The sequence below is a fragment of the Chionomys nivalis genome, chromosome 6 (assembly GCF_950005125.1).
Source record: "Chionomys nivalis chromosome 6, mChiNiv1.1, whole genome shotgun sequence".
Lineage (NCBI taxonomy): Eukaryota > Metazoa > Chordata > Mammalia > Rodentia > Cricetidae > Chionomys > Chionomys nivalis.
The window spans coordinates 94538924-94557806 of NC_080091.1; the positions used below are offsets into that span (position 1 = coordinate 94538924).

At 42.0% G+C, this 18883-nt stretch overlaps 1 protein-coding gene across 4 annotated transcripts in view; it reads left to right on the forward strand.

The window, feature by feature from the left end:
* Rasgef1b (RasGEF domain family member 1B) overlaps positions 1-18883 on the forward strand; it is a 516000-nt gene that overhangs the window by 165922 nt on the left and 331195 nt on the right. For all 4 annotated transcript variants that reach the window (XM_057771474.1, XM_057771477.1, XM_057771476.1 and 1 more), the window contains one exon: positions 9184-9237. In XM_057771474.1, coding sequence (XP_057627457.1) covers positions 9184-9237 — 54 coding nt within the window. The remainder of the gene's footprint in view (positions 1-9183; positions 9238-18883) is intronic.

The following is an 18883-nucleotide window of genomic DNA, read 5'->3' on the forward strand; positions in this document are numbered from 1 at the left end:
CACCGTGCCCAAAACTCAAGTCCAAATAGATCAAAACCTCAACATAAAACCAGCCACACTGAACCTTATAGAAGAGAAAATGGGAATTTCACAAGTTCTTGAGACGTCTATAATCTGCTAAGTACAGACTTATTAGGGGTGATGATGGCACCCCGAGAGTGAGCTTTCCACGCTCCCTGCTCCTCTGGGCCAGGAAGAGTTGGATGAGCTGACCAGGACTCTCTCTACTCAGCAAAATGAGTGGAACCCAATGGGTCATGAGTCCTGTTCTAGCTGCTACCAAGAATCGGGATTTTGTCTTTATTCCAATATCTACCTGACTCTGAGGGGTCCTCCCAGGGCTGAGAAAAATCCAGGCAGCCATTGCACATCTGTACTTACCTACTGGTCCCCCAGACTGCAGCCATAATGTGTCTGCCACGATAACAGGTGGGTGGTCGTCTCTATTGGGCCCTAGACTGCGGGTTTGCTGTGTCTATCATGGTACACAGGAGGCAGTTTCTGTTTAAACAGAAAACCAGAGGTATACATTTAATTATGATGGAGAAGAAAAATGGTGAGAGAAACACTAAGGGAACTATGGTGCTGACATGTTAATCCTCAAGGTTAGAGGCACATGGAGGGTTTTAAATAATTATTGAATGAATGAAGAACAAATAACTTTTGGGTTTGGGGACTGAACTGGCTACATAACTTATGTGCATCTATCTTATCCCAGATGAGTGGACATTATGCTTTGATTGAACGACCTATTAAGTGTGTTTAGTTTTAAATGCAGACATAAATAGATTTGATCTTTCCATGGTTCGAATTTCCTCCCATCAGCTTTGCCTTAATTATCCACAAGTGTTCCAAGTCTTCATTAGCTAAATAGGATGCAGATGATGGTCATTAGTCTGGTATATAAATCGTGCTGGCATATACAATGGCTTTCACTCGGCTAATTGAAATTTTCCGTATTCATGAACGACAAGAAAACACTGTAATTTTATCATTTATTTGGGAGCATATTTCCCCCCTTTGGTTGATGCTTATAATTATGCAGTTAAAAAAATAAATGTGAGTGCTGAACTTTGCCTGAAGGGTACGCCATTTTTAAAGCATGTATGTATCCATGTTAGTCGAAAGCATGAAAACAGGACGCAAATGTGGATTTTGTGAGGAGCCCAAGGATTGGTTTTCTAAGAAAGCATCCGTGTGGTGTGTATTCTGGGGACCCATCTGTTTAAATGTAAGAGGTTTCAGATTGTTAGTGAGAGGAGTGGGCTCAGTGCTGACATTCACCAACAAGTGAAAAATCACCTCCCGTGCCTACGATGTGCAGACTGGAGGCCTAAATGGATGGGTTTTATTCAGGTATCATTTCCTTAAAAGGACCTTAGCTTTTGATTTTTTTTGACCATTCATCAAAACCAGCAGGCCTCTGTTTGGTTTGCCTAAGAGTAAAAAAATGCACCTGCTCACAGACACCCATCCACAGGTTGGGGATGGAATTTCATAATGCTGCCATTTCAGAGATCTGAGCTCTGGATACTTTAATTTTTGTAATCCAATACTTGAGTTGTTCCAATTTAATCACGTAAGTATTAGATGTTTGCTGCTTTTTAAAAATATTTATGGGCATTGGATGGCAGAAATACTTCAATGGTGGCAGAACACAGTTTCCTAATTTAATGGAGATCAACAACACTGCTCGTTCTCAGACTTAAACCATCATTTACAGGGAAATAGGAGCCATGTGTCTCTTGTTGGTGTTTTGTCACTGCAGAACATTCCCAGCAGTGAGAATGGGGTGAGCAGCTCACCTTCACCTTCCATGGCTCTCTGTGTTCATGCTGGACTGGATGACCATGAATTACTTGTATTTCATCAGTGGTCTCTCTAACCAAGAACTAGCTAGGCTCATTCTTTTTTGAATACTGAATTAGGCTTTCTTCTGAGTCTTCCTGACTTCTGCCTATGTAGTTATTTCTACAGGTGATTATTAACTTGGGAGACAAGGCTGTGCATGCTAGTCTTCAAATCCCATGTTAATGTGTTTCAGAGTCAAACAAAGTGCCGTTCTGTAATTGTTCCCTTTGTGCTTTACCTGTCGTGATGGTTAATATTGTCGGTTAACTTGACTGGAAATGTCCTGACAAGTGACAGAACATTATTTTAGGGTTTTATCTGCAAGGATTAGTATGCAAATCCGAAGACTGAGATCCTCTGTCTTCACCAATGTGACCAGCATTATGCAATCTATTAAGGGCCTGAATAGAACAAAAAGGTGAGGAAGAGTGCCCTCCCTCCCTCCCTCCCTCCCTCCCTCTCTCTCTTTCTGTCCCTCACCCTCTTTCAGTTGGGCCATCCATATTTTTTCTCTTTTCAGACATAGAAGCTCCTGGTTCTTGGTTCTTTGGACTTTAAAGTTTACACTAAGACCCATTCTCCTTCCCAAGGTTCTTAGGAGTGGTAACCTTTGGCCTCAGAGCAGTAATTAAACCATGGGCTCTGTAGTTCTCTGACCTGTCTTCAGCTGAGTTACACCTCTGGTTAACCTGGTTGGTTTTCTAGCCTGAGGATGACATCTTGCAACCTTCCTCATCCTTCCTAGTGGGATGAGCCAAACCATGCAGTCTCTTTTCTTCTAGGTTTCTATGTAGCCCATAGAGAGCCTACTAATAACCTACTCCTTATAAGAATTCTTTGTGCCTAAAAGATGATGAAGCCACCTACACCATTCTATGGAGTGGTCTCGTGTTAACAGGTGGAGGAAAGAAGTAGCCATCTATCCTAATTGTGGATTTCCAAACGCTGTGCCCGATAAAACTGGGTCCTCTTCTTCATATTAGCAAACGATCTCATGACCCTAAAGGAAAAAAACATATAGGGCTTTCTCATTTCAGAGTGGTGAACTGAGGGCCTCGAGATCAAGGATCCATCTTAAGCTGCTGAATAATCTGTTAGGAAGGGACAAGGGTTAGGGCTGAGGCTCCCGAGCAGGTGGTCCACTTGATTTTCTATCCAAGACATCATAAAAGACCAGCAAACATTCATTAGTAAGAGGTCGTGTTTCACTGTAGTAAAGAGGTTACAAGCAAGGCCTGGCTAGGTAGAGCTTGTTAAAACACAGCATAATATAGTAGGCTCAGCCATGTTCCACACAGATCTCCCTGATGCTTTCAGTTAAGTGCTCTAGCTCGGGGGTGGAAAGAGTCACTCGGTCTAGCAAAACATGTTCCCTTTCTAGGACAATGCTTCTTGTGCCCGTGTTTGCACTGAGTATCGCCTGTTTTCAGAGCATCCTATGTGGTTGCCTGAGACCCCTGTTGAACCTGCTCCGCAGCTCACTGCCATCCTCTGCTCCATCCTGTGACCTTCCCCTCTCTATACACACCAAGAATGCCCCTCGCGTGTCATTTCCATTTCACAGCTTGCTTTGTAGGGAATCTAACCCGTAACCTGTGTCTTTAGATCTTTTCCCTTCACCATGAGTGTCCGATGCCCTCATGACCTAAGTCTCTTTACTTTTCGCCAATCAAATTTGCTTTATTATTATTTTTTTTAAAGAAAAGGGTACCAAAAATATGCTTTTGGGGTGCATCAGATGAATTTATTTCCTTTAAGATATAAGAGAATAATGAAGTAGAAGCATGAAATTTCCACGTCCCTTCATGCAGTGGCCCCTGCACGTAAGCATCCCCCATGAATCAGAGCTAATACTAGAAACAGAAATTCTGTAAAAGAAATTTCAAGCATCGCCATATAAACACACAAGGGTAAGGCTTTACTTCCTGAGTGTATTTGGGGAAAATCACTTTAATTGTTGATGTATGATGCTGTCCACCCCGTGCAGGTCATCTCACTAATAAGGTCCGAAGCAGGGGGATTTTAAAAAGACACAGTGCTTTGTTGTGCTTGTGTCGTGTGACAAACACAGCCTCATGCAAACTTTGGTGGAGGTGACTCATTGGGAGTTTCTCCTTTCGTAAAGAAATATTGATGCAATGATCAGGAAGGTCACAACCCAAGAAGGTCATCACCCTCTTGAGTCTTTCGTTTTCAGGAATTAAGCCGAGCATGTTATGGGAGGGCTCGGAAAGCCCACCCAGAGCCATTCACAATTGTTGCAATTAGGAAACGGGATGCCGGTTAAAGTCTTTGGAAGGGAATGGAATGAAATTGACCAAGCGTATAAGTAAAATCTCCTTAGCAAATAGCTAAATTAAGGCTATGGACTATCATTGATCCATACATTGCTCTTTTATGCTCATTCCAGGTATTAAGACTTTACTATGCATTGGCCTTCAGCTTGAGTTGTTTCTACAAAAACAACATTTACAGCTGGCCATTCTTTTTCCTTTCTTTCTTTCTTTCTTTCTTTCTTTCTTTCTTTCTTTCTTTCTTTCTTTCTTTCTTTTGTGTGTGTGTGAAGCTACTTTTGCATGTTTTGACTCTTTTTTCTTCTTCAAATACACTTTTCAAATCATCTGGGACTGTTCTAAGAAAATGGAAGGGTATTGTTTAATTTTGTGGGTCATTTCTCCTGGGTCTACAGCACTAACGTCTGGAGTTTCAGATATTCCTGGGGTCTTTAGGGATGACTCAGTCTATAACATGCTTGCCCTACAGCCCAGAGAACCTGAGTTTGAATTACCAGCACCCATATAAAATCTGGGTTTAGTGGTGCATGTCAGTAACCTCAGTGGTGGGTGGGACTGAGCTAGGCCGAGCTCTGCAGCTCATTGTCCAGCCAGCACAGCTGAACTGATGAGCTCCAAGTTTAGAGAAACTTCATCTCAAAAAATAACGCGGTGACCAAACAAGGAAAACACCTGACCTCTGACCTCTCGATACATATGCACCAGTGTGCACACACACCCAAACATGTGCACACTCCACATATAAAGACACCATCTAATTTGCTCTTCTCAGAATTGTGTGCATGAGTGTGTATGTGTGTTGATTTCTGTGGAAGTCAATGGGTGTATACAATGGGTGTGAGTATGGACACAAGCCTACCAAAGCTTGTGTAGAGAGGTCAGAGTGTTATTAGAGGCTGTTGATTCATTCCCAGAAGCTCAGACCCAAAATAATCACACAGAAACCTGTATTAATTGCAATACTGTTTAGCCAATACCTTAAGCTTATCTCTAGCTAGCTCTTACACCTTAAATTAACCCATTTCTATTAATCTGTGTATCACCACTTGGCTGTAACTTACCAGGTAAAGTTCTGTCCAGCGTCCAGCATCTGTCTCCGGCAAGGCTACATGGCTTCTGTCTGACTCTGCCTATTCTCTCTCTATATATTTCTTCCAGCCTGGCTATATTCTTTTAAGCTATTGGCTGAAAACAGCATCTTTATTAACCAAGAAAAGCAACACATATACAGAAGGACTTTCCACACCATTTCCCCTTTTCTGTTCAAATAAAAAGGAAGGTTTTTAACTTTAACGTAGTAACAAAAAATTACAGATAACAAAACAGGAATCAAGCAAGAATTATAGTTACAATATTTATATCTACTTTATCATTTATCATAACTAAGGAAAACTATAATTATAACTATTCTTCAACTCCATCAAAGACTCTAGAAGGATATAATATTACCTAAGTAAACAGGAAGTTCATTGTAAGCAACTTCCAAACTCTATAATTGACAGAGATATCTTGCTGCCTGGATAGTCACCCAAAGTTCTTCTGTACCATTGGGGAACCCATCTTCAGCCTACAGACCCATAGTATCCAGCAGACTTTTCCATGAAGCAGGAAATTTGAAGATCTGTTTTGCCTTGAAATGGTAAAGTTAATCAGTTTCTTTCTTCTGTATCCTGAAGAATATCTGGCAGACTATTTCATGAACAGGAACCCGGAAGTACCATCTCACCTTCCTAAGGCAACTTCAGCAGTCATTTTTCTGAGGGTCCTGCATGTCCAGTTTGTACAACATAACATCAAACAGTCCAGGCAAGAGCAGTTTCTTGCCCAAATGGCTAACATACTCCATAAGGAGCCTCTTCAATGCCCATCATACTCTTGAAGTAGATTGGTGCTGCCAGCAGCAGACGTGTCTCATTGTCATGAAAAGTCTTAAGTGCTTAAAACATTTTAAATACCATATTCTGATAGACTTTGAAAGGTTTGGAGAATAACTATTCTTCTGAAATACATCTCTGTATATCTAGAAAACCTAACTAACATGACTACAAGCTTGACTATTTTAGATGACTATCCATTAACCTGTATTTCTTAATTATAGATTACATTTTTAAGTGAGCTGCACAAACACAATAAATACCTTAATCAAGAGCAGAAATACACATATAACATAATTGACTTTGTATTAATAGATAGTAATTATATTAATTAATAGATATTAATAAAATACCAGCAAATAGTATTTATCTCTATATAATATCACCCTTTAAATGAAAACAAATATTTATAAACAATCATTTAGGAAATTCTGTCATTGTCTAGACTACTTCCTGCTGATTGGTGGTACTCTTAATCAGATCTGTTATGGGGTATCTACTCAGCCAGCAGTCCTGAAACTGTCATGGATGTTGGACCATCTGGGCCATTGCTTCAGGGGCTGTTGTTTGATCGAACCACATTAGTCTGGAAGGAATTCACAGGTTCTCATCCTCTGTGAAAACAAAAGTAAAACCTTTTTTTCAAAGCAACACATTCTTAGACCCAAATTTTGAAGTCAAGATACCTTTAAAATATATATGTTGGTTTATCTTACCAGCCTGTACAATGAAATGTCTCTCTGTACTTAGCTCATTTTCAGTAAAAAGATTAAAAGAAAACACAATAATATACATAATCCAGACTCTCTGTGTATATTTCCATCTTTATGTGGCTTATTTTTCTTACTCTATTACCTTTTCTACATGTTTACTCTGTCTCCTTAAAGACTTTGTTTTACTTCTTAAAATACCATCCACTTCTTTTGATTACTCTTTATATTCTTTTTTTTTCTCTCCTGAGCCTGTGTACTTTTTTAAACACACTGTGACCCATTGAAAGATCTTTTTCATCTGAATTTATCTTTATTGTGCATCTGTAATCCTTTTCTGACTAGGACTGCTTCTTAAAATGCTAAACAGCTTGGTTAGGACTAAGGCTGCTTTGCCTTTTGTCTCCACCCAGTCCAACATGGAGGAGGCAAGTTCATTGCCTCTAAGACTTCCAGGGGGGAGCCATCCTCACCACCTCAATGCTGAGAAGCACTGTGCAGCATATAAACCCTTTTCATCTAAGTAAAAGCTAAATCTGCCATGCAGCAGTATTCGGACCGGAGTAGGTGGTAGGCATCAACCCCCCAAAATAGCCAAAGCTATTCCTGTAACTAGCACGAACCAGGAAGCCTTCCCTTAAAGAAACCTAGCAGTTCTTGCCACTAAAACTAAGTCAGGAAACCTCTTAAAGGAGCCACATCTCTGTTTTCCACCAGCAAACAAAGCAAGAAGCTGAATTAAACTCTGTTTTTTTTTTTTTTTTTTTTTTCTGTATGTGTCTAGAATTCCTTTTCAAGCTCTCTCAGGTTTTAAAGTATATTTAGTTGACCATGTTGGCACCAATTCGTTGGGCAAAATGGCTTGTTTGTTTCCTGGTCACTCAGACTGGAAATAACCACGCAGAAACTATATTAATTGCAATGCTGTTTGGCCAATAGCTTAAGTGTAGCTAGCTCTTACATTTAAAATTAACCCATTTCTGTTATTTTATATTTTACCACAAGGTTCGTGCCTACTGGCAAGGTTACAGCTGGTGGTTCACGTCTTTTAGAGGCCATCTTTCAGAAGTCAATTCTTTCCCTCTGCTGTGGACTCTTGTCATTTCCACAGCTTTTCAAGTTGGTACAATAAAAGGCTTTGCCCACAGAACTTATCTTGCCAGACTTGCTGGTATATCTTAAACTTAGTTAAAGATACAGTCGTGGTCCTTGAAGCACTGCCCCCCCCCCAAATGTGGAATCTTTGATGGCTGAAAGTTAGGCCTTTCTTATATTCCTATTCCTAGTTAGAATAGAGAATTACACATAAATTCAGTGGTTGGTAGGGAAATTCTGCCACCAGACTTCTGGGGAAGTTTAGTTGCATAACTCATGGAATTCAGGTCATTTTCTACAAGCCATGTTAGAGGTTTAACAAAACCTATCTCTCCAGATAGGGAGAATTTTGTTCCGAAGAAATATTTAGTAATGTGTGAAGATAGGTTTGTGTTACAATGGATGCTGCCAGAGGGATGATATTGGCCTCAGGTAGGGCATCCTTGGATGGGTGACATGTCCCTCTCCTCTCCACAACAAGAATTATCAGTTCCTGGATGTTCTAAACCCTGGGTTAGCCACATAAGTGGACAGTAGTCAATGTCTAGGTCTGAAATAAAAATGTGTTTTACCATTATGTAGGAGTCACTCGCCTGTCTGCCTCTACCCAAACTTCACTTTATAGTGTTATTACGTGGGAGTCTGTCTTCCCACAGAAACCTTCAGAAGATACTGTGGGGTCAGGCACACAGCTGCTCTTCTGTATCAATCTTACACCTCTCTCATGCATATTTACTGGGAACTTTCTTTCCACTGTTGGCTACCTCAGAAGAACAGGACACGAAGGAGATTTCACCATAAATCATGTGCATTCATTTTGTACTTAAAAAGTCGAGAAGATGATAACCTCGAGCCATCTTGTGGCTAGCAATAGTTACATGTGTGTTTGTGGAATAGTTCAAGATAGTTTCCTTGTGTGTAAATCCCCATGCAACATTGGATGCTAGAAAGCCTTGTAAGTGGCACATATCATGCCAAGAAGCCACACTTACAAACAGGTACAGGCAAGAAGTCAACCGCCGGAGGAACGAGTGTGCTAAAGGGAGTGGGGGGAGACCCCAAGCTCTAGCACCACTGTGCAGATGTAGACTCTCTCAGGAAAGGGCCCTGCTCCAGAGCTCAGGTTCATAGTATAAGCCATTTGAAAGATATTATTATTGGATTCTTTGTGAAATGAAGGTGTGAGCCATTTCCTCATTGGCCTGAAACAAACAGTCTAACCTGGGGATGGTGGCCTCTGGAATGCAGGGAGATCCGAGGCCATGGGACAGAAAGCGCACTTAGACCGGAAGCAAAAGGGAAGGTGATGTCCTCCATGCCGAAGAGTTCTGATGTGTCTGTGTCCTTCCTGTTTTGCAGGGCACCATTTTTAGCACACTGGCTGGTGAGAAGTCCTTATCTGACTACAAAAAGGTAAGAAGCGGGCATGCGGAGAATTGCAGCGTGATGTCAGAGGACTGACTGCTTCAGGATTGGTGATGTTTAATTGAAAAGCTGTGTGTGATCTCTGAGGATGGTCTGTTTGATGGCATATTGCGAAGAGCTTTTAGGGTATGAATGTAAGGCTCATTTTCAGGATGCGGGAACATCCGCTGTTGTCTGACAGATGTTCGGTGCAGAGAGACACTGACTCCGTATATTTTCATATCACTATTATCTGGTATTTTCTTACACAAGATGAGTGGCCGGGGAGTTCAGGTCCTTCCTATAGACTGCACTGTGGGTGTCTGTGTCTTCGGCTGCAAATAGAAAACTTGTAAACTGTAAGCTCAATGTGACAGCAAAATGACTTTGAATTTTGGAAGCTGGTTATATAGCGTAGAAATCTGGTTTGGATTCACCACAGTCATGTTTGAGGACGCTGTCATGCTTTGCAAAAGGATTCGCTTCACCCACATCTGATAGATGGCGTCTGCGTGCCTGCCACCGTGGCGTGGCTAATTCCTGGCTCTGAGGGCCAGGGGTCACTTTGATCCACCTCTTTAATCTCAGCTTTAACTAGAACCTGTCCTCTGGTCGAGGAGGGCAAGTGATTTCACAGTCAGACAACTCAGATTCTTTGACACTATCGTTGATATGAAAAAGCAGGTGCATGGAGAGAGAGGACTTGTGCTTAATGTGTTACTTGGCATTTCATAAGATTTTCTATCATGGTATTATGTACTGTGCGGTTTCCATCTTTAATATTGCTCAATAAGGAAGTAGGTAGAGATATTTATCTTTAGGGGAAGTGTGAGGACCCACTCCCTTTTATTACTTTAATAGAATTTTTAAATGATTTACCTTTCATGAGTTCTGCTGTGTGTGCCTTATTCTCTATAAGAGGTGGCTAGCTGTTAGAGATGAAGACCACGTATTATTTTTAGAACCACAGATCTCAGTGAACAAAGAGACTTTAAGGGATCACTGGGTTCACCTTTTTCCTAGGGTGGGGTTAGCTTTGATATTATTTATAGATGGACCTCTGTCCTCCGCTGACAGTGAACTCTACGAGCCTGGTTGTTCCCTAGTGAGACAAGTCAAAGAATTAAAATCATTTGACCAAGCCAGTCCCTGCCTCCTATAAGTCCTACCTGCTCATTTCATGTAGCCCAGCTCACATGCTTCCTTCTGAATCTCCTCCCATTCGATTCCTAGGGGAATATTTTCCTTATCACTTCTGATAGGCCTTTGATGTGGTTGATTCCAATGAACAAGGAGTGTGGCGTTCTGCTTTTGAAATGTGGTTTACTTACTACTTACTTGGGTTGGTTATACACCTATGGGTGCCTCACTTTCATAATATGCAAAATGGGGAATAATGATTGTACTAATCTGATATAGTATATGAACCACTCTGCATAAAGTACTTACAAAATTCCCCCCACACTTGATTTTGTCTTATCTATTGCGGCCGTTGACTTTATAGCAAGTTGCCTTTTTTTTTTTTTTTTTTTTTGCATTACCTTTGTTGCCGTTGTCTAGTATTATGCATTATTCTCTAGATGTGGCCCCACTGGCACGGACATTGGGATTTCTCACTCTCTATTCTGCATGCTTTGTTTATGTGCTTGTTGTGAGCAAGGCACAATGGAGACCTGCATGACCTATGATGAAAAGACCGGCTGTGAGCTTCCTTGGGGCTGTCTTTGTTGGACGTGTGTTTTGTTCCTTGGTTTCTGCTTCCTCTCTCAGGTCTTCTGGTTGGTGTGACCTGTGCTTGAGCAGGGGGTCTTAGTCTGGGTTGGGGGCTCAACTTCTGGTAGCCGTGTGGTCTCTTGGATTTTGAAGCAGATTGATTACTGGAGTCTTTATACGGGGGTCGGGGGAAGGGTTGGGAAAACCTTCAAGGAACACCAGGGCTTTGAGAGGCTCGTAGCAGCAAGGAGCTCTTAGCACCACCTCACAAGAGGGAAATGGCACAAATAGTGCTTTTGAGCCTGCTTCAGAGAAGGAAGAGACTTGAAGTTGCAGTTACCAAAGCAAAGTGACGAGCAGTGAGAAGCCAGCTTTCCTGAGTATGGTGCTAACACTAATTGTCTGAGATGTCCTCACTTTCTGCTCATAAGCCACGTCTTCCTGTTGGCCATGAGAAGTTTGAAATCCTTGGTCATGTCCTCCAGACATTCTCACCTGAGGTATCATATTCACTTATCAGGGAAATGATTTTTATGGTGTAAATGTGGGCTGTTTTGTATAATCCTGTTCATTTAAAAATGGTGGTTCATCAAACATATTTTATAACGTCATTTGGCTTGTTTATCGATTCTCCTGTTTCTACATACGCACAATCTTAGCGGTGGTCATTTCTATGACTGCATTTCCAACCTATCTCAGTTAACAGCTGAGCATGGAGCACCTGGTATGTGAGCTGTGTGTGGGACAGTGTCTGAACAGGTCACATCAGCACGGGCTGGGCTCACTGGAGTTACACACCAGCGATGTCTTACTAAGGATGACAGCTGGGCATGCTGCCTTTTAATTCAGGAAAACACCCTGGGCTGGACCCATGAGTGTGGGAGGAATAGGCACACAGAGGATTATTGAAAGAAGGGGAGAATATGAGATCGCCCTGGGAGTGAGCTGAATTGGAAATAAGCGGGTTACTCACAGAACATTCAGGGGAAATTAACACATTAGGGCGAGGAGGAAACTGTCAATTTTGTAGGAAACCGAGCATGACAAAGGCTGGAAATCAAGACAAAATGTGATGTGTTGGAAGCCAACTCAGAAAGTCCCCAGCAGAAGAGGTAGGCCTTCCTCTCAAAACTGCCGCTGCTGGGAAGTTAAGTAAAATAAGCACCGTACAGTGTACTCTGGCTTTACTCATGCCCTGGGCCATTGATGGATTTATTGAGATCAGAGGAGGCTCATAAAAATCAGATTGTGGTTGATATAAGATCGAGAGGGATGAGAAAATAGAAGCAGTAACACAGTCTTTAAAGGAATTTGTTACAAAAAGGGCAGAGATGAATAGTTGTGGGGTTATAGGACTAAAGCTGGATGCCCAGCATGGTATATGATCAAATGTGTTAAACACTGTCACAGAGAAGACAATGAACAGGGAGGAATAAGGTCTCTCTACAAAGAGGCTGGGGGATGGCTCCTTCCTGAGGCTACTGAGAAGATGGAGGGATTTGGGGTTTAAAGCCCAGAATTAACCTTAGACGGAGCCAGTGTGCTGTCCTATGGTAACGGGGGGAATAGAATTTATGTAGAAAAAGGCAGCCATGCCGTTATATGGCTACAATCAATTTGTTTACTTTTCTACATGGAGGTGGGTGTGGGGTGATTGTTCAGTCTCCTTGAGTCTGTGAAACTATATTATGTATCCATATGTAAAAAAAATTAGAAGAACCCAAGATACTTTCTTGTTATTATTTTTTTTTCAGTTTTATAGACAGGGAGATTAAGAAGAATTTTGATACATTATTAATACCAAGATAGGCTACTTGTAGTTTAAAATTTCTTATGAGTATTAGTGTTTTGCCTGCATGTATGTGTGGGCACCGTGTGTACCCAATGCCCGCAGTTGTTAGAAGTGAGTGGCCAGATCCCCTGGGACTGAAGTTGCAGAGGCTTAGGTTGTGAGCCACCATGCGGGTGCTGAGAAGGGAACCCGAGTCCTCTGCAAGAGCAGTAAGTGCTTTCAACTACAGAGCCATCTCTCGCCCTGTAATATACTACTTTTAAATAATTGTTTTATCTACAGATAAAATTTGAATATATAGTATTCATGTGATCCAAATCTCTGAGAAATATTGTCTATTCAAAGAATATTTATAATAAGAAAATCATTCACTAATGTAGTTCAAATAGTCAAATTGCTTCGGAGTCCAGGTTGCTTCCTGCCTGGAGGTCTTTCCTATGGTGGTGTTCCAGAGCCCATGCCCAAATATGAATCTTTTCTGCAGCCTGCACATTCTGCTCTCATATCCTCCCCCCAGTTACTGGCTTCATCATTCCAAGTAGCAAGCCGAGTATGCTACCTGATTTCTGCCTTCACTTCTCACATCCAGAGAGCTGTCGAAGTCTACAAATACCACAGTGACATGTCCCTGGAATCCCTCCATCATCTCCCTTAATTCTTCATTCTTCCTTGGAAGGACTGTAACAACTCTCTCCTTGATCCTTCCTCGTGCCAAGTTTTCCCTTCCCCGCTCCACTTTTCACTTGGCTGTTAGAGTTGTGTTCCAAACTAGCAAAAAGCAAGTGTACCCGCTCATAGCAAGCCCTTGCTTGGAAACATCTACGTGACATAATGGAACCTATTGTCGTACATAATTAATAAATGCCAGTAAAGACATAAAAATAAAAATGTTTAAGCAATCTTACAGATTTCAGCATTAGTCAGTATAAAACTCACCCCGCCCGCCGAAGTCATTCCTGCTTCTAGTCACAAGTCACCCTGAGAAATTCCTGCGTTCCCTCCAACTCCCTTTGCCGTACCCCATGAGATGGCTAGAGCATGGTGGCCTGGAACATCCCGCTCCTGAATGTGAACTCTGAGAACTCTGTGTCACTTTTTCTCGAGTCCTTTCCTCTCTCTCTTACCTTTCTCAGAAACTTTACTACTCCATGGACAGACCCCTTGGACAAGACTCCTATAACTTGGTTTGTTTGACTTATCCAGGTGAACTGGTTAGTTTTATTACCAGTTTGACATGGCCTGGGAAGAGGGAACCTCAGTGGAGAATTTCCCGGATCAGACTGGCTGGTGGCCCTGTCTGTAAGAGATTGTCTTAGCTGATTATGGATATGGGAAGGCTCAGACCCCTGGGGGTGGCACCGTCCCTAGGCACATGGGTCTGTCTGGGCTGTATGAGAAAGCTGGCTGAGCAGGAGCCACTGAGTGAGAAGGAAGCATGGTTTCCACTTCAGTTCCTGAGCTGACTTCCCTGAGTGATGGGCTATGACCTGAAAGCCTAAGTCAAATAAACCCCTTCCTCCCCGAGTTGGTTTTGGTCAGAGTATTTTATCAGAGCAGGAGCGAAAGAAAAAGGGAACATCAGGGAAGGCTGGGGGATTTGCCTCTTGCGTATTTAACATTTTACAGTTGGTTTCAATATAGGTCGAGTAAGTGTTTGACTTCTAACAATTAAATTTTGGAATTTTTGCACACATGTGATAAATGCATATCTTGGGGGTGGAACACAAGATTAAATATAAATATACAGTTCCTTTATGTTTCATATATATCTTATACACATAGCCTGGAGGGAGCCTTAGATCTGTCACATGAGGTCATGTGTAGAATTCACCTCCTGACCATCACACCAGTCCTCCAAATGTTTCTGGGTTTCAGGCTTTGAGACTTGGGATAATGAAATTGTATGATATCTATCAGTGCACAGCCTGTCAAATGCTTCCCATGTCCCTTGCTTTCCTGTGGAAGCTTTGTGCATTGCACGGATCATCTCTTTTGACTACTGTGGCCCCTCTTTGAAGAAAGCATGCTATTCTTGTGTTATTGACATACAAACCAAGGCTGGAGGCACGGGGGAGGAGCTTGCCTGCAGTCTTGCTTAGTAGTAGGTGTCGGAGTCTGAATCCAGCAGTCTGGCGCCTGCACAGTGTGGCTCTTAGTGTTTACTACTTCTTCTTCCCACTGGCTTTTAAAGACCTTTTAATGAGTCCCACCACCCCCAAGATTAGCTCCTGGAGAGGGGGAACAAGGCCGGTTCTGTTAGGAACAGAGGAACAATGCTTGTTAGGCAATAAAGACTCAGGAGAGTTTCTTTAGCAGACGGAGTCACTGGGCACATAACCTACCCAGGAGTATGACATCATTCTAGGACTGTGTGCTTCCAACAAGCAAACTGTTTTCTCCCTTTTTATTGGAGTTGAAAAAGAATATTTATATTCAAGATTTATTTATTAAGGCCATTTTTTTAGGTGGTCAAACTTAGAAAGTTCCCCAAAGTCTGCTCCTCCATTACCACGTTATGGGGTTGTAAGAATCTTTGTTTTCTTAACCTTAATTCAGAAAGCCTGGGAGCCTATTAGGGGAAATGTGCACATTTATCTATTTGTTGTGGATTATTTATCGAGTGCTTCCTACTTGAAGGTCCTTTTTATTGCTGATGTGTGAAAAGAAACTAATGACTCCCTCCAGGCTACATCTCAAGTTCAACTCAGATTGCAGGACAGGCCTAACTCACATCACATGTGTTTGCCTTGACAGCATCTCTACGCCAATGCTTTTTAACCAATACTGACATCTGTGAGGTATGTTGGTTTGGTAAGTGCCAGAGAACGGTCCTCAGGCTGGCCTCTTGATGTCTTGCCCTGCCTAGCTTTTATTGTATCTTTGTGTCTGATATGTTCATCTCTCTCAGTGGAAGATCTTTGGGTCCTGTTATTGTGACTCAGTACTCAAGGTGGGACATTCTGACCCAGGGCTGTTACCTGACAGCAGACAGCAGTTTGAGCATAGTGAACAAGAAAGATGTGCTTGCCACCACCCCAGGCTCATTCTGTCCTCTGTGGCTCTCACCCTGGGGTACAGATCATAGGGGGCTAGGAATGATGGGCAGGTATGGGTGACCGAGAAGGCAGAGGTCAGAAACAGATGAATCAGTCCCAGGAGTAAGTTGAGTATGGAGATACTTGTTTCACAAATTACTTGAAAATGAAAAACAGTGATTCCCCCCCCCCCCCAAGTTAATATCAAAATCACTTTACTCTGCTCTTGTTTCTGTCTCTATGGGGTAACCTAGAGCCCAATCTGGACCCCTCACCTAGAGCACAACACTAGGATTCTCAGGTTGAAAGCTTGCTTTTAAAATTCAGAAAGTGGGGCTAGAGAGAGCGCTCAGTGGTTAAGAGCACAGGCTACTTGTTCAGAGGATCTGAACTGGATTCTCAGCCCCCACAAAACCACTCACAACCATATGTAACTGCAGATCATGACTTCCTGTGATTGTAGGGGACCCAACATGTTCTTCTGACCTCTGTGGGTACTGCACACATGTGGTGCACAGATACACGTGAAAGCCAAACACTCATGCTCATTAACAAACAAGCAAACAAACAAAATCTTTAGAAATAAAATACAGAAAGCATTTTGGTGGTTTATTATATGCCTTTGCACATATTATTGGAAGTGGGACTATTTCTTTTATTCTTCTTCTATGTATGCCTCTAAACTTCTGGCATACAGAAGTTTTAACCTATGGAAATATTCATTTTAAAAGGTAGCTTAGAAAAATTTGGTATAAAAATTAGTTTAATAGATAATTCAGAAAACTATGTCATATAATAAACAGTATGTGTTTTGGGCTTGGGTGGTAACACATCCCTTTAATCCCAAGATTTAGAAGCCAGAGACAGGCATATCCCTGTGAGTTCCATGCCAGCCAAGGCTACACAGTGATACCCTGTCTCAAAACACAAACGAAAAACAAAAACATCAAATATTAACTCCAAAGAGTATTGCCTTTGGCATACGTAATAATATAAAGGAAACCTGCTTGGCCGTGAAATTTTTGTGAGGTATTTGTGGCCATGTTCACACTTTGACTTGGGAGCCTTCTGCTGTTAACAAGAGCCTGGGAGTGAACAGAGAATGCACCCTGTGGTCTCCGAGCTCACTGGGTGAAGCTTTTACCTTGAAGGCACAGTGACGCTGCTGCATTGTGTTGGAAATTTTCCCTCAGGAGGTGACTTAAGGTGACAGTGGGATGGGCCAGTGGAAGCTCAAGCTTTTCATCAATATTGATAAATGGGTTCCTAGGAAAAGACAAGTCAAGATAGCAGTGGTTAAGATATTTATTCATGCTCAATTCTCCAACCTTTTGAAACAATAATGTATCTTTATTTTGTTGTTTATATTCTTTTAAGTTTTGAGATTATAGTATAATTAGCAACGTTTCTCCATTCCTTGTCCTTCCTCCAAAGTCTCCCGTATACCCTCCTTGGTCTCTTTCAAATTCATGACCTCTTTTTTACCATTAATTATATTGCATACAAAGCTGGACGCATATGTATGTATATATATATATATATATATATATATATATATTCTAAATATAAGCTGCTCAGCCTGCATGCTAACTGCAAATATGTTTTTAGGCTGCTGTTTGGCATTGGGTAGCCATTTGGTGTGCTCTTTACGGCACACAATTCCTCCCACTCTCAGCATCCTTCAGTCTCCTGTACTTGTGTATGGCTGAGGCCTCATGGGCTTTTCTCTGGCCACTTTGACGTGTCTGTTGGTGTCCTCCTTGTTCAGCTCATGTTTGGGCAGTCATGCCAGCTAGACTTTATGGATGTAGTTTCTAACATTACTAGGAGACACAGCATCACAGAAAATTCCTTCATCTTTTGCCAACAAAAGTGAAAACATGCCTGGTACCTGGAAACCTAGCTAACTACTCAGTGCTGGCAAAGTCATGGTTATAGGAGAACCCAAACCACTGGTTTTCTAAACTGGCATAATTATTCCCTAAAACAGTTTAGACATTTGTCCTTATACCCATAGATAAGCTTAGTCTCCACCTCTTGCCAAGGAATCTTCTCTTCACAGCAGCAGGGGACCACTACAGAAAACCACAGCTGCTTGGGTTGGACCCAGCTGTGGACCCAGTCCCAGCAGACACATCTACAAAACACTTTTGCTCCTAATTCATACCTAACACTGCAGAAGAAGGAATGGAAAGATTGCTGGGAGCAACAGAGAGGCAGAAACAGGAAGATATAACGATGTGATCAGGGAGAGGAAAGGGGGGATCTTTAGGCACGGAGAGGGAGGTGAATGCAGAAGGGGGTTAAATGACAAGAAGAAGGTCTGATAAATCTTTAAGGAATCATGCTATCAGCTATTTACATAAAAACCCAACTCTATAATAGTCTGTGTAGAAATATACAGAAACCGTTTTAATGAACTTTTCTCATCTGGACTGACAATGCTCCCTCCAAGAGCAAGGCCACCTAACAAAACCTCAATACCAGACATGAGAAGCCCTCTCTTGAATTGTCCAGCAGATTCCCATAACATATGGTCCATTGTTATCACCCTCAGTTTGCCTCCAGAGGAAGAAGCCATGTCTTTATTGCTAAAGACACCATGTACTTCAGAAGCAGGGCCTAGAGAAGTTTGAGCTGGAACCGACCTGAATGCCCACTCCCTGAGTAGTAGCCTTTCCAGTACTTGTAGGTGCCATGCAGGCTTCTAAAGGAGGAAAACAATTGAAATCCTATGCTTCCAATTGTAACTATGATGCTTATCAATCTCAGCAGTGGCCAGCATGGCACGATAGCTCTAAGAGTGTAGTAATATCTTTGTGGCATAGATGCAGGGTCTAACTGGCATCCATTGGATGCTACAAGCTGGCTGGATAGATTCCCACGACTCTCAGCCTCTTGGCAGAATTCTCAGGCTCATAGGTCACGATGACTTCTTCCCATGCCCTGGGAGAGGGCACAGAGATGAAGTCAGCCCCCTCAGCATCTTGGAAATTTCTCAGTTCCCTTTTGGAATAACACAGTAACCGTGTTCTGAAGCAGTTACAGAAAGGAGCGTCATTTCAAGTATGTTTTAATGTTGTTTGCTTTAAAAATAGTGTTTTGGGAAACAGCC